Genomic DNA, 16,430 nt, shown 5'->3' with positions numbered 1-16,430 from the left:
ACCAGTTTACATTCCTATCAACAGTATGTGAGGGTTTCCTCTTCTTCATATCCTTGCTGATGTTTATCTCCTGGTTTTTTTTTTTTTTTGTAATAGTCATCCTAACATACATGAGGTGATACTCCATTGTGGTTTTAATTAGCTTTTCTCTGATGATTAGTGATACTGAGCATTTATTTTTCATGTACCTATTTCCATTTGTATGTTCTCTGTTTAGATATCTCTATTCTGATTATTTGCCTATTTTTAAATTGGATTATTTGGTGGTTTTGTTTCCTTTTTGCTGTTGAGTTATTTCAGTTCTTTATATATTTTGCATATTAACTCCTTGTCAGATGTATAGATTACAAATGTTTTCTACAATTTCTATCTGCTGGTTAATTCTCTAAATGGCTGCAATGGCCAGGACAGGTTGAGGCCAAAACCAGGAGCGTGGCATTCCATCCAGGTCTCCCATGTGGATGGCAGGAACCCAAGTACTTGGACCATCCTCTGTGGTTTTCCTAGGCATGTTCTCAGGGAGCTGGATCAGAAGTGGAGCAGCCAGGACACAAACCAGTGCTCAGATTTGGGAAGCTGGACTTGTGGGCAGTGGCTTAGCCCAATTGCTGTGCCATGACCCCAGCCCTGAAATATTTAAATTGATGTTAAAATAGTATTTGTATTGATCACAATTATGCAAACATACGTATACCAAAGGAGGGTCACAAAAAACATTTAAAATGAAAATTATCACAATGGTAAATCATATATTTTTTTTTCAAAATAAGGTTGTTGCAGGACAACTTTTCAAAAGATCAAAAAAGGTGTTTATATTAAGGTGCCATAAAGCAAACATACATACATAGACATACTCAGAATACCTATTTAAATGTTTTGTAGGTACCTGAGGAGACTCAAATGAAGAAACGGGGGCAACTTAACTAAGGGCAGAGGAGAGAAATGAGAAGAAAAAGAGCAGAGGGTGAGAAACTCCAGAGTGGCAGCAGCGTCCCTCCCCCCCGCCCCCCCTTGGCATACAGGAGCACAGGAGGCTCCTGAGTTAAGGCTGTGGAAGCCACACGTCCCAGGAGGTAGGTTGGCTGGACTGCAGTGGCTGCTCCCACCTTATTTCCTTTACACTGTCCTCTTGCCAGGCTGTGACATCTCCACAGCCGTGGGGCACGTCTGCACTGGAAGATCTGAATTTAGATTGGTGGCTGGAGAAGAAACAACCACGTTTTCTTTTGTGCATGGGTTTGGTTTCATTGACACGTTTAACCACAGGAGAGGGAAAGGGCCACAAGGTGTGGGGTTAATGTGAACAGAGCAAAGGAAGTTTTTTTTCTAATTAAAAAAAGCATCAGCATTGCAAAGACTTTCCACAATTCCACACCCACCTTGAAAGTCCCCTGTCCCCACAGGAAGTGCGCTGACCATTGGAGGAATAAAAGAGGCACCTGCGGAGCCCCATCCTCACTCTCCCAGCACAGCTCAGCAGGACCTCAGCCATGAGACGTCTGCTCCTGGTCCTCCTCTGCATCTGCTGTCTCACCACATCCATTGTGGAAGGTAAGCAGAGAAGCTCTGGATAAGAACAGGGATTTGAGGCAGGGGGCACCTATTTTGGGTTTAGCTCAGTTTTTACGTGGAATAAGCAGCTTTCTCAATTCTCCTGCTTTCCATGTGCATTTTGGGAATGGTAATTTCCACTCTAGACTCCTGAGACAGGGAGAGTTTGGTTAGTATCTGGGCTCATACTGTTCCTAATTTGGGGGACTTAGGGTGTCTTAACCACTCTGGGCCTATGCTTATCAGTCTAAAATCAACTATAATAACAGATTTTCTATTTTGGGATTAAAATTAAATACACTTTATGACTGATTATTTATTTGTGACTTCTTTAATCATATTAGATCTCCCTACAAATAATACTTTTTGCTTATTATTTACAGAAAGGTGATGATGATTATAAATGCATTTATAGTTTTGTACATTAAACATTGATCTTGATAAATTCTCAAAATCTTTGGGAGTTCAGTTATAATGTGGGAATGAGATAGATGATGTATATATTTTTTAAAAGCAAAATAAAAAATGGCTAGGCATCCATAACTTCATATCTGGAAAATTAATATTAGTTTTAAGTATGAAGAGGAGTCTATTATCACTGCTATGAATATTGTCATTTGTGATACATTTTTCTTGACCTTGTAAGAGATCAGGTGATAGTGAATACTAACAGGTAGATTGACAGCTTCAACACAGGCAAACACAGTTGCAAGACACAGACAGATGAGATTCAGCTTTAATTAACCTCGCTCTGGCCAGAGTTAATTATAGACTTACGTGTAATCTTGATTTGTAGACTTACTTAACTACAATATCATGACCTGATCATGCATCCTTGAGAGAGTCCATAAATAAAGGTGGCAAAATCTGGAACTTCTTGAAATTGTGGACAAAACCAAAGATACTGGTGAAACCCAGTTTCAAACTACTAAATCAGGTCCCGTGTTGCCACGTGGCTAGCATTTTGCCGAGACAATAGGTGTGCTATGTGATACAGGTCCAGATCTGAGGGATGCTGAGGAGACCTGCAGATATTGTCTCAAATTTCCTACTTGAAGGAATTCTATAATTCCCACCGGGACTTAGCTTCTTATGGACCAAAATGGAACAAAACAATATCTGTGTTGATTCAACTTTATAGCCTGAACAAAGGTGATGTTTGAATGGCTAATACAGACACAGTAACATGGCTGAAAATAAAGAAATGTTTTGTTGTTTAGAATAATATAGAATTCTTTGGTCTTGAGAGATTCTGCAAAAATGCAGACTTGTGGCTTTTTCTGGGTTCGGGGGTAGTTTAGCATTGGAAAAGTAAACTGGCAGAGAGCTAGAGAGTCAAGAACCTGCAGACTGGCACTGAGGATGAGAAATCAGAGATGAGGAAAAGCAATGCTCCTGGGCGCTTTTCTCTAATGCCTTCTGATGGGATGATACAACTTGATCACCACTGGTGGCTACTTTAGATGCTTTTTAGCTGGGGATTCTCTGTGAAGCAAATGCCAGTGTCTCCAGCTAAGGAGAAAATCAGCACTTAGAAATGTTGATTAGATTTTTGCTAAACATTTGATATTATTAACTCCTCCAAGTTGTTTTGCTGCTTGCAATAGAAGATCATTCCCCACACTTGACTTCAATTCCTCTTGGGTCATTTCTGTTGAGGATGAATGCTTTAGCAGCTACTTCCTAAAATGAGAACACCTTTACTCAGCGAAAAGAAAGCTGCCCCCCTTCACTGGAGGTCGCCTTGCTGAAAGGAGTCTTCATTGCATGATTCTTTTGCTCCTTCATTTATAGCACTGTAGTGCTTATAACTAATTCAAATGATCTTCTCTGTTTACCTGTTTATTGCCTACTTGAGGCATAGATGTGCTCCATGAAAACAGGATCAATGTTTGTATTAATTAGTGCTATAAATACTAGGGTCATGATAGGCACTCAATGAAGAGCTGTTGCATAAATGAATGAGTGAATGAATGCCATTGGGGCATCTGCTAGCCATCATTGGTGTACTGGTGAAACTAAACGTAGATGGACAACACCTTGTTATTTTCTCTTAGCATGAAGTTCCTGAAATAATACCATGATTTCAATTTTTTTAATTAGTCAAGCATGTGCTAAGAATCTATGATATGTAAGACACTGAGAATACCAATGTGAACCATCTCTTCTACAAGGAGCAATTGGACTTGTATTTGTACAGCACTGTTAGAATAATCTAACAGGCAATTGTTCTATGGAGCTTGATATTTGTTGAGTTGTATGCTTATTTGTCTGTTTTCCCCTTCAGGTGTGGGGAGTGAAGTTCCAGATAAGAGTATCTGTGTCAGTCTGACTACCCAGCCACTGCCAGTGAACAGGATCAGGACCTACACCATCAAGGAGGGCCCCATGAAAGCAGTAATGTGAGTTTGAATCCCCAGAGCTGACTTGGTGAAGCACAGAAATACAGAAACACAGTTGATAAAAATGCTGCCCTCCTCAGGAAAAATAGGTCAACATATAGGAAAACCTCAACTTAACCAATAGCACTTTAGTTTTTCTTATTAATTGTCTCCCTGAAGTCCTATCAAATAATGATTCCTCTGAAAATGCAGTCAGAAAATAAAGATTAGTCCTCCATTCTAATTTAATTTATAGGGAATCAGGTGAATTCTGCACCTACTTCTGAGGACTGGGTTTTCAGATGGCTGACCTGTGTCAGGACTTGTCCACACAGCCATGGTTAGGGGTAGACTTGAGAAGAGTGTGTGCTTAATTAGTTACTGTAGCTCAAGGATACGGGTAAAAAGCAGCCTATGTGGTACTGCTTTCTTTCCAGGACCTCATATTTAGAAGCAGCAGTTCTTCCTAACACATTATTCCAAAATTTCTCCTCAAAAATTAAAATACATTATCTTTAATAAAAAAATCAGATGAGTGCATGTAGTTTTGGAATGGAAGAAGCTACAATAATTAAACTGGATGATGAGAAAAGGGGCCTGTCAATTAGGATGAACCAAGGAGTTTTCTAGAGGTAGTTCTCCCTTGAGTTGAGATAGATGCCAGAAGAAAGGTGTTCATTTATGGTCTTATGGTTCTGAAAGACTATTTCTCCCCGTTGTTCTGCATAAGAACTCTTCCTGTCTGGTCTGACCTAAGGCCCTGAGGCTTAGAGAATGTGGCTAACTTTTCTGTCTTTCTCTTCCATTGCAGTTTTATTACCAAACGTGGCCTAAAAGTCTGTGCTGATCCACAAGCCAAGTGGGTGAAAACAGCAATCAAAAGTATAAGTAACAAGCCCAGCACCAGAAGGAGCACCACCCAGACCCAGCCTACAGGAACCCAACAGTCCACCAGGAGAGCTGTGACCCTGACTGCATAGTGGCCCCTCACACCTTGTCCCCTCCCAGCCAACCAGCTCATTTCACTTTAGAAGCTTATGGACTTAGGCTATGTTCACTGTCTATGAAAATGCTGCATGAATAAAATTATTTTCTTATATTTTTATATTTTAAGATTTTTCATATTCATTCTTAGAAACCCTAGTTAATAAATATTTATTGTTAAGAATTATTTCATGGTCTATACACTCTATATTGGGAAAGGAAATATTTATGTTTAATTTCTGTCCTAACTGTACCCATCTTTGATGGTATCCATGATGGGAGAGATTTTAGCCTGCAGTTTGTTATTGGCAAAGGCTAAATTTATTACTTTAAGTTCTAGCTTGTAATGTATCCTTAAACACGATTCATAGTTAAGACTGTGAAAATGCAACAGTTCATGACCTATATCAATTTGTCTTCATAATAGAGTTTTATTTATAACATAAGCGAAAAACTAATCCAACTGTTACTGGGTTCCCATTTTGAGGCTCAACTACTCAAAAAAAGGCTCCATACAGCAGGCCTTGTGGCACATGGGTTTAGCCACCAATATGCCTCCCATATGGATTCAAGTTCTAGCTACTCTGCTTCTGGCTCAGCTTTCTGCTAATACACCCGGATGTCAGTGCATGATGGCCCAAGTGCTTGGGTTATTGTCACCCATGTGGGAGATTCAGATGGAGATACAAGTCCCTGGCTTTGGTATGGCACAGCCTTGGCTATTGAAGGCATTTGGGGAATGATCCATCAGATCAAAAGGAGAGAGAGAGAATCTTCCATCTGCTGATTTACCCCGAAATGGCTGCAATGGCTGGGGCTGGGGGCCAGGCCAAAGCTGGAAGGCCAGAGTTTCTTTCAGAACTCCCATGAGGCTGCAGGGGTACAAGAGAAGACCTCTCTTTCTCTTTTTCTATCACTCTGTCTTAGAAATAAATAAAGAAACATTAAAAAAAGTACTTCACAGGGCTGGCTCTGTGGTGCAGCAGGTAAAGCCATCGCTTCCAGTGCCAGCATCCCATATGGGCACAGGTTTGAGCCCCAGCTCCTCCAGTTCTGATCCAGCTCTCTGCTATGGCCTGGGAAAGCAATAGAAGATGGCCCAAGTGCTTGGGTCCCTGCACCCACGTGGGAGACCCAGAAGAAACTTCTGGCTCCTGGCTTCGGATCGGCTCAGCTCCAGCCATTGCGGCCATCTGGGGAGTGAACCAGGGGATGAAAGACCTCTCTCTCTCTCTCTCCCTCTCTTTCTCTCTCTTTCTGCTTCTGCCTCTCTCTAACTCTGCCTTTCAAATAAAAAATAAAAAAAGATACTTTACTTAAATTTGATTTCAAGCAAATTCAATTACCTCATTGTGTTGTACTTTGATCTCCTGTTAAAGGAAAAAAGCGGAGAGGGCTTTTACTTCTTTCATTGATCTGTTTAGTAAAAATAGGACTTTTGATATAAAAGACTTTAAGTAAATATTAATGATTTTTGAGTTGGACAATAATCTCTCTTTGTGATTTCTGTGGTTGTTGCCGATTTAGTGAATCATTCAAGTCAGGCTTTACTGTCACTAAGCTTTTAATGTCCCTAACACTATTGCATTGAACATTTTTGATATGATCACAATTTGCAGTAAACTTTTAATGAAATGATCATCTGGTCCCTCAACACCCAAGCCTCATGCTTTATTTCTTTCTTTTCTTTTTCTTTTCTTTTTCTTTTTTTTTTTTTTTTGACAGGCAGAGTAGACAGTGAGAGAGAGACAGAGAGAAAGGTCTTCCTTTGCCGTTGGTTCACCCTCTAATAGCCGCCGCGGCTGGCGCGCTGCGGCCGGCACACCGCGCTGATCCGATGGCAGGAGCCAGGTACTTCTCCTGGTCTCCCATGGGGTGCAGGGCCCAAGCACTTGGGCCATCCTCCACTGCACTCCCTGGCCACAGCAGAGAGCTGGCCTGGAAGAGGGGCAACTGGGACAGAATCCGGCGCCCCGACCGGGACTAGAACCTGGTGTGCTGGCGCCACGAGGCGGAGGATTAGCCTAGTGAGCCTCGGCGCCGGCCCCTCATGCTTTCTTATATTCTCAGCAACAATTTGCTGATTTATTTCATGCTTGTGATTCTGATATCCGAGTTGTGGATGATGGCATGCATCCTGTTTTGACACTAATGGGAAGAATGGACATCATCTTGATAGTTTTAAGTGAAAAGAGAAGTACTAGGTATTGTCTAGTCTTGATATTGCTTGTACTCAGCAAGATCAAGATGTTTCAGGAGGCACTGAGGGCAGCCTGTTGGAGTCAGCTTGTTTTACTGTTCTTTTTTTTTTTTTTTTTTAAACAGGCAGAGTTAGTGAGAGAGAGAGAGAGAGAGAAAGGTTTTCCTTTTTGTTGGTTCACCCCCTAAATGGCTGCTACAGCCAGCGCTGCGGCAAGCACACTGTGCCGATCTGAAGTCAGGAGCCAGGTGTTTCCTCCTGGTCTCCCATGCGGGTGCAGGGCCCAAGAACTTGGGCCATCCTCCACTGCCTTCCTGAGCCACAGCAGAGAGCTGGACTGGTAGAGGAGCAACCGGGATAGATCCCGGTGCCCCAGCTGGGACTAGAACCCTGGGTGCTGGCAGCTCAGGTGGAGGATTAGCCTAGTGAGCTACGGCACTGGCCAATGTTCTACTGTTCTTATCATAACATTGGTAAACCAGAGTGGAAACCATTAAAAACTTGCCTTCTAGCAAAAAGTGGAGCCACCTATCCTTTCTCATTGTTATTTGTCTATCATAATTTTTTTTTAAAAATATTTATTTTTTATTTATTTGAAAGGCAGAGTTAGTTGTTTAAAAGAGAGGAGGAAGAGAAAGAGGAGGAGGAGAAACATCAATCTTCCATCTATTGGTTCACTCCCCAAATGGTTGCAACAGCCAGTGCTGGGCCAGGCGGAAGCCAGAAGTCTGGAGTTTCTCCCAGGTCTCCCATGTGGGTCCAGGGGTCCAGGAACTTGGGCCAACTTCCACTGCTTTCCCAAGCTGGAAGCTGAATCAGAAGTGGAGCAGACAGGTCTTGAACCGGTGCCTATATGGAATTCTGGCATAACCTGCTATGCAACAATGCCAGCCCCCACATCTATCATAATTTTCAAAGATGGTTTTAAAGAAAAATAAGCCCTTAGTAAATAAAAATAAATGTCTTGCTTTATAAAGAGTGACAAATAGCAAAGACACAAAAGGTGAGTGTAATTGTTTCCTGATTGAGCTAAGTCTTTGTACTTCTCAAATGCTTTCTGGACCCTAGGGATGTGTGGAAGGACATGGGCAATACCTGACTTTTTCACTCCATCAAGCTGCCCTCAGCTGTCCTCAGAAAGGTCTCAGTGTTGTTGACTAGTGAGCAGAACAAAGCCTCTATTCTCATGCAGCTCCCTTGCTGAATGACCAGAACCTTTCTTTCATCTACTCACTCAACCAATAAAGATAACTCACTGTGCACCTGATGTATTCCAGATGCTTTGCTGGAACGGAATGTAGTGGTGAAAGCAGACACCTTGTCTCTGGGTTCTTACCTTCAGGAAGACCATTTCAACATCATGTGGTATGTGGGAAGATAGGGAAAGCAGAGAGTATGAACTTTGGGTTTACAGGAGAAAGTTCTCCAAGTCTTAGTGCGGAGGGAGGGTCAGGCCAGGCTTCTATGGAAAAGACTTTCTGCTGAGTCCTGATAGATGTGGCAGAGTTTTCCCTAGGGCTTACCCTTCAAGCCAAGGGGGCTAGCACGTGCGCAAGGGTCTGTAGGTCATCACTCTGATGCACTAGGAAGTGAAAGTTTAGGAGGACTGAGAGGCATAGGGAAGGTTAGAGAGCAGTGAGAGTGACTGCAAAATGTGAGATTAAATAGACAGAGGGATTGTCACTGAGGGGCTTGTCTGCCATACCAAGAAGTATGTAGAGTCCATTTTCCATATCTGAGGGCTCCTTCCCCATGGGTTCTGCACCTGCTGATTCCTGCAAACACAAAGTGAAAATGTTAAGGAATAAAATTGTGTCTGCACTGAGCATGCTCAGGCTTTTTTCCTGTCATTATTTTCTATCAATCAGTCTAACAACTATTTACATAGCGTGTGCATTGTGATAGGTATTGTAAGTCACCCAGGGATGGTCTAAAGTATACCAGAAGCTGTGTGTAGGTTGTGTGCAGTTATTTGTCATTCTATATAAAGGATTTGATTTTCATGTGGGGGAGGGCAGGGGTGGAGCTGATTTCCTATGGATTGCCAGGGATGACTGTACTTCATTTTAAAGGCCATGGGAAATAACACCGGGTGCTGAGTGGAAGATGGGACATAGGAAACAGGACAGGAGCCAGGAAGCCAATCAGGAGGTGGCTCTGGGCCTGGTGACTTTGGAAGATGGCTTGGCGTGATTTAAATCATGTTTCCTTTACCTGCTTAACCAGGGAGCACGTTAGTTAGGTATGACTGCCTGACTGTATAGTGTGGCTCAGCTCTATATGTTAATTGCACTGAGTCAACTACTCTGTTCACCAATTTCCTTGACTTCAAGGAATCAGGACCGGAACAGGAGAAAATCAAATACTTATGGGAATTGCCCAATTATTTGCATTATTTACAGGCTAAGCCAAGAATGGATCGGGGATGGGGGAGAGGGGGATCAGAGCTAATTATTCCCAGGAAGTAAGAAGCAGGGTTAAACAGCAATAAGTTTGGCATCAGTGGGTTCCAGAGGTTCACCGACCAAGCTTCTTCAATGTCTTGAATACTTTTTGAGTGTCTAGTTGTGTGGGAAGGAACTATTTGAAGGAATTGAGACTCTACTGACGTTTCAAGCTTGGGTGACTCATTAAGAAACAGCACAAGTGATAGCAATGATTTTGGTCTAATTTCCAGTATAGTCACTTATCATAAATCCCAAAGAGAATAAAAACCATCAAGAATAAGGAAGTGAGGAGAAGAAGACACTGGAAAAATGAAAATCTGGTGTTCAGTCTGAATCTTCAAGTAATTCAAACAGAATCCTAGACTTCATTTTTATTCCCTTTTGACCGCTAATCCTTTCATAAGAATGAGGCAAAAATAGGATTGAATATCTGTGGCACTCTTTATGTCCCTCCAAGGGGGAAAAGGTGCACATAAATGGAATTCAGTATCCACTGGATGAGTCACCAGCGTTGTTCTAAAAGGGACTTGTCACTTGGCAGTGGGAGGCAAAGAGGAGCAGGGAGATGAATTTGTAATGAGAGAAAGAGAAATGTGGTGGAAGAAAAGGTTTTGAGTAGGAATCAGAAGCCCAAGTATGGCTGAGAGGTGGAGTGTGCGGAGGGAGAGCTGTTCCTCCAATGCCCCCCAAAATTTCAACCTAACACAAGGGATGTTTGTTGATTTCCTGTTACACTGTGTTGCCCAGAATGATTTCCTAGTCTACATAATCTGCTTCCTCCTGAAATTTGTGATTGCTCTTATGACGATGAAATTGCTGAATCAGATATTTGGAAAGAAGTTTCATTTGGTAGAATAAGAAAAAAAAAAAAGCCACACGGCCAGACTGAGAAGATCTTAATTAGAGCTACCAGATGCTGAGTGAAAAAAGATGGCAAGGTGGTGGGGTGGGGTACTGGGGAGGAGGATGAGAGAGGTGAGTTTTATAACCCTATCATTGACTGTGGGCAAAAGAGGGAGGGGCTGTCATGTGATCTCTCTCTCTCTCTCTCTCCCTGCTGCCCATGGGAGAGACTGGAGCCCAAGCGCTTTTGCCATCTTCTAGTCTTCTATTGCCTTCTCATGCTCGTTAACAGGAAGCTGGGTGAGAAGCAGAATAGCTGGGCTTGAACCGTCACTCCAGTATGGGATGCCAGCATCTCAAGTGGCAGCTTAACCTGATGCAACACAATACCAATGCTAATTTGTGATTTTTTTTTTAAACCTCTAGGCCTTATGCCATTTATTTTATTCTTTCTCAAATCGTATACATTTGTGAACTTCTCATGTTTCCAAAAGAGATCGAAAGTTCTTGGTAGTAGAAACTACATCTTATTAATTGCTGTCCCTCCCAACCCTTCCCTCCTCTTCCCTCCCCTCCCCTCCCCCTCCCCTCCCTCCCCCCCCTTCCCCTCCCCTTCCCTTCCCTTTTTCTTAAGATTTATTTCTTTATTTGAAGAGAACAGAGTTACAGAGAGAGTGTGAGAGACTGATTTGGGAGGGGGGATATCTTCCACTTCCCAGATGGCCATAATGTCAGGGGCTGGTTAAGGCTGAAGCCAGGAGCCAGCTGCTTCTTCCAGGTCTCCCACATGGATGGCAGGGGCCCAAGCTCTGGGGCCATCTTCCACTGTTTTTTGCAGGCCATTTGTAAGGGGCTGGATTGGAAGCAGAACAACCAAGACTCCAACTGGTGCCCATACTATGCTGTCATTACAGGCAGCAGCTTTATCTGCTGCACCACAATGCTGGCCCCAATTGCTGTGCTTTCTGTAACACCTGCAAAGGAGTTATCCATAGTTTGTGCTTAACATACAGACTCATGTAGTTGCTGAATTAGAGCTACTAAAAGGAGCATAAGGCACAGACCTTGCCACTGAAGTCATTTAGAAGTGGTTGTGGAGATAACACCTGCACAGGAGAATACGATAACAAAAGGTGAAGGTTACCGACGGCTGTCTATTTAATGGAATGGCCTGAGAATGATAGTACATTTCTTTCAAATCACTCCAGTTGTCTCACAGTGGCTGCCTGACTTTCTGTGTTGGATGAGAGCTTGAGATTACTCCCTGACTCAGCAGAAAGAATGCTATAATAAATTATTGATGTCTGCGTTGTGTAATAAGCTGGCTGATGGTGGCCTGCATTTAGATCATGTGATATTTCTGGTGTGGTTCATGGTGTATGAGGCTCAGAGAAGGTGCCCGTCACTGTGAGATGACTGGGTTGGTCATGTTGCAAGTAATTCAAACAGAATCCTAGACTTCATTTTTATTCCCTTTTGACCGCTAATCCTTTCATAAGAATGAGGCAAAAATAGGATTGAATATCTGTGGCACTCTTTATGTCCCTCCAAGGGGGAAAAGGTGCACATAAATGGAATTCAGTATCCACTGGATGAGTCACCAGCGTTGTTCTAAAAGGGACTTGTCACTTGGCAGTGGGAGGCATGTTGCATGCAGTAAGTCTGCATGCATGTTGCATGGATAAAAATATTTCGACAGGGCCACAGAGGATGAGAAGGATTTATAAGCCAAAAGCTAATTGGAGAAACAATTAAGTGAACGAGTGTGGAGGTCGAAGAGATCAAGATATTTTTGTTGATTATTTGATTGATTTGCTGCTCTCATTAAGGCTACAATTTCCATGAAAGTAAATTCCCATGACTGTGTGCCAAGGCGGGCAGAGTATCTGGTACAATGCTCAGCAAATATGAATTAAATGAATGGGGCATAGGCCAGGAGATTTAAGATGACAACTATGTAGGAACAAGGAATGGAATAGCAGTGAAAGACGAATGAAAATGTGACTTAGGCAGGCTTCTTGGGGCCGAGGAATGAAGTTTGTAGGTTTTGGAGTTGAACATTTTTTAGAGGACGACTTGAATTTCATTGTGATGTCTGCGATATTGAGTAATTTGTCTCGCAGTTGAAATCATGTAGTTTATTTAGAACCATTTCCCATGGTTGACCTCATGGCAGGTTCTCATATCTGTGTCCACCCCAGGAGAAACTGCAGGTCACTATAGCCAGTGGCCATCCACACAGCCTTGTGGAGCTGTTCAGCTGAGGCTGACCAACCTGGGTGCCTCAGGGGATCTATGCCACCAACAAGCAAGATTCTCATCTGTGGATGGCAGATCCAAGACAGGCAGACATGAGCAGAGAAACCTCCCCCCACCCCTCGCTGGCCCCGCTATAGTAGCTCAATTTGGAGAGCAGGTTCATTTTGTAATTCAGGGCAGTTGCATGAAAAGTTGTGCTACTGGGCCTTGAGGCATGTCCACATTAAATGATTGGAGAGAAAAAGTGATTATTTATACATCCATGCCTTTAACTTTACAACTGAGCTAAATATTAGCTTGAGTATTTACTTTTTTATTACAAACAGAATAGGCAAACTATATAAAACTGGTATAGTGTCATGGTCATTTTCCTCATTTTTATGATTATTTTTTTCTTTGATTGGGATTGGCTAAATTGTCATTCATTACTCCAATATGGGGCATTTTTTTTTTTGACAGGCAGAGTGGACAGTGAGAGAGAGAGACAGAGAGAAAGGTCTTCCTTTGCCGTTGGTTCACCCTCCAATGGCCGCCGCGGCCAGCGCGCTGTGGCCAGCGCACCACGCTGATCCGATGGCAGGAGCCAGGAGCCAGGTGCTTTTCCTGGTCTCCCACGGGGTGCAGGGCCCAAGCGGCCAGTGCACCATGCTGATCCGATGGCAGGAGCCAGGAGCCAGGTGCTTTTCCTGGTCTCCCACGGGGTGCAGGGCCCAAGCACTTGGGCCATCCTCCACTGCACTCCCTGGCCACAGCAGAGAGCTGGCCTGGAAGAGGGGCAACTGGGACAGAATCCGGCGCCCCGACCGGGACTAGAACCTGGTGTGCCGGCGCCGCTAGGTGGAGGATTAGCCTAGTGAGCCGCGGCGCCGGCCCAATTTGGGGCATATTTGAAAGAAATGTCCTTCGTCTTGAGGAATTAATTATTTAAAATTTCTACTAACGACAGCAGAGAAATCTAATGGCTGATTTGGCTACACCTCACTGAGACCAAAAATCCTCAGATATTTGTCAAAGAAACTGTGCATTGTGTGTTTGTGTTAGAACTTATGTTCACATGATTGACTGTGAATATGCTATAGTTTATATTACCTTTGTGAGATTTGCACCATTTAATAAAGATGACACTGGACATGAACATAAACTTCAGAAGTGAGGTGCTCAATGCAGTTGAACTGTTTCTTGATGTGAGTGCTGGCTACACAGGCATGTTCAGTTGATAAAAAGTTGCCTATTAGCTAACTTCCAAAATGTACACTTTTTTGGTGTGTGTATTATATTTCAGTAAAAAGTTGAAAGACATTCATTGCTTCAGTTTAGTCATCACATTTAAGACTGGAGTTTGTTAAGAACACAGGGCAGTTAAATCTGACATAATTGAATGGTAGTGTATTTTTCTCTTTTTTTAAGATTATTTATTTGAAAGTCAGAGTTACACAGAAGAGGGGCAGAGAGAGAGAGAGAGAGAGAGAGAGAGAGAGAGAAAGGTCTTCCATCTGCTGGTTCCCCAGTTGGCTGCAATGGCTGGAGCTGTGCTGATCCAAAGCCAGGAGCCAGGAGCCTTCTCCAGGTCTCCTACATGGGTGCAGGGGCCCAAGGACTTGGGCCATCTTCTACTGCTTTCCCAGGCCATAGCAGAGAGCTGGATCAGAAGTGGAGCAGCTGGGGCTCAAACCTGTGCCCATATGGGATGCCGGCACTGCAGGCCAGGGTGTTACCCTGCTGTGCTGTAGTGCTGGCCCTGGTAGTGTATTTTTCTAAAGGTTTATTTATTTATTTGAAAGGCGGAGTTACAGAGGGAGGGAGAGACAGAGGGATAGAAAGGACTTATACCATCTCTGTTGCCGTTCCAGTTACATGAACAGGAAAGTGGATAGAAAGAGCTGCGAGGACTTCAACAAGCATTCTGATACAAGATGCCAGTTCCACAAGGTGTGGCTTAACCTGCTGCATCCAATGCCAGTCGCTGGAACAGAGTTTCTCTTATTTGTTGGTTGAGAAAGGGTGCAGGAGAGATGCCACATACTCTGTGTCCCTGTCTACTGTTGCCAGTGGCCTCCACAGCAGACAGACCCTGAACTCTACTGGGAGAGGAAACTTGGAGATTCTGTATGAATCTTCTGCAAAAAACAAAAACTTGGTTTTTGTAAAGATAGTGGCATTTGCTATTGCATTTTGTAGATATCCATTTGTTACTGCACTCACACAGGTGATGATGATTAATATTATATCAACATCACACAATTTTTCAAAGTGAATATGACTTAAATCAGCTATCTCCCTTCATTCTACCAAACCTAAATCTTCTACCTCTAAAATCCTCCACTACTGGGGCAAGCATTGTGGCATAGCAGGTTAAGCAGCTGCCTGCACCACCGGCATCCCATATGGGCTCTGGTTCATGTCCCAGATGCTCCAGCTCTGATCCAGCTCTCTGCTAATCCACCTAGGAAAGCAGCAGAAGATGGCCCAAGCACTTGGGCCCCTGCCATCCATGTGGGAGACCTGGATGAAGCTCCTGGCTCCTGGTTTTGGCCTGGCCCAGCCCTGGCCATTGTGGTCATTTGGGGAGTGAACTAGCAGATGGAAGATCTCTCTGTCTCTCTTTTTCTCTCTCTCTCTCTCTCCTCCCCCATAACTATACCTTTCAAACAAATAAATAAATCTTAAAAAAAAGAAACACCGGGGCAGTATTAGCCGTTTGATGACAGCTGGAGCTGGAAATCAATGTGCCTGTACATTTACCCCTGGTCATTTTCCAGGCCCGTGGTTGAGCTGTGCTGACTGAGGAGGATTTGCCTCTCCACCATTACACTTAGACTTCGGTGCCATATTCAGGTCATCAGAGTTTCAAACACAGAATGATCACCAGTGTCTCAAGGGGAAGCGTAACACAACAGTTACTAGCTTTGCTGGTAGTTAGTTCAACCTACGCTACCCGACTTCTGAGAAAGCTGAAAGCCTGGCTAGAGGAGAGGATCACAAATCAACTAGAAAGTGCCTATGATTGTCTCCACTGTCCAGCACACCCAGCACTTGGCCCTGTAGAAAATGGACTCTCGATATGTGCAGGGGAACGTTTTGTCGAACAGACTTACTGCTGTATTTTCTAAATATGAAAAGAATCACTATTCTAATGCAGAGCATCGGAGGAGCACAGATAAAGAACCAGAGCCAGGATTTCTGCCTGAGAGTACGCTGGCTCTGTGGCCCGGGGTCAACTACTTACTTCTCTTCATCTCCATGATTAACATCCTGGCAGTCCCTGCCCCTCCTGCCTCACCTCAGCTACTGTTAGCTGTGAAGCTTTAGTGTATCAGTGCAGGTGAGAAAGGACTGTTGGGAACAGGAGCGTGTGGCGGTGTTTCTTATTTTCAGGGCTTCAAGAAAACACGCCACCACAGTGTTACTGGGATCCGTTTATTTGGATGCAATTTTTCTTTGCTTGTTCACCTTGCTTCCAGCACTTGACAAGACAGAGAGAGAACATTTTATTAGCTAGGAGGAAAAAGATTCCAAAGCCCCGATCTTTCATCTGTACCTGCAATACTAGGGCCAGCATTAGGGTCTTAGGGTTAAGCTGCTGTCTGTGATGCCAGCATCCTATATAGGCATGGGTTCAGGTCTCAGATACTCGACTTCTTTTTTTAAATTTTTTTTCAACTTTTATTTAATAAATACAAATTTCCAAGGTACAACTTTTGAATTATAGAGGCTGTTCCTCTCATAACTCCCTCCCACCAGCAACCATCCCATCTCCCACTCCCA

At 43.4% G+C, this 16,430-nt stretch overlaps 1 protein-coding gene across 1 annotated transcript; it reads left to right on the top strand.

Annotated features, from left to right (window-relative positions):
• Positions 1–1,175: 1,175 nt before the first annotated feature.
• LOC100349255 (lymphotactin) lies at positions 1,176–5,045 on the top strand. The gene is made up of 3 exons (XM_002715218.6): positions 1,176–1,551; positions 3,839–3,953; positions 4,744–5,045. The coding sequence occupies exons 1-3, from the start codon at positions 1,491–1,493 to the stop codon at positions 4,910–4,912; spliced, it is 345 nt and encodes a 114-aa protein (XP_002715264.1). The 5' UTR covers positions 1,176–1,490; the 3' UTR covers positions 4,913–5,045.
• Positions 5,046–16,430: the final 11,385 nt, after the last annotated feature.

This window comes from Oryctolagus cuniculus, chromosome 7, assembly GCF_051225735.1.
Source record: "Oryctolagus cuniculus isolate XC-2025 breed Fujian yellow rabbit chromosome 7, ASM5122573v1, whole genome shotgun sequence".
Classification (NCBI taxonomy): Eukaryota; Metazoa; Chordata; class Mammalia; order Lagomorpha; family Leporidae; genus Oryctolagus; species Oryctolagus cuniculus.
Note: the sequence above shows the minus strand (reverse complement) of the source record. Positions and strands in the feature narration are given on the sequence as shown.

Excerpts from the sequence above, each read along its gene's own strand:
- LOC100349255 (XM_002715218.6), top strand. The coding sequence starts at position 1,491 with ATGAGACGTCTGCTCCTGGTCCTCCTCTGCATCTGCTGTCTCACCACA. Across the intron at positions 1,552-3,838 it reads CACCACATCCATTGTGGAAG|GTGTGGGGAGTGAAGTTCCA; the intron begins GTAAGCAGAGAA and ends TTTCCCCTTCAG. Across the intron at positions 3,954-4,743 it reads GGCCCCATGAAAGCAGTAAT|TTTTATTACCAAACGTGGCC; the intron begins GTGAGTTTGAAT and ends CTTCCATTGCAG.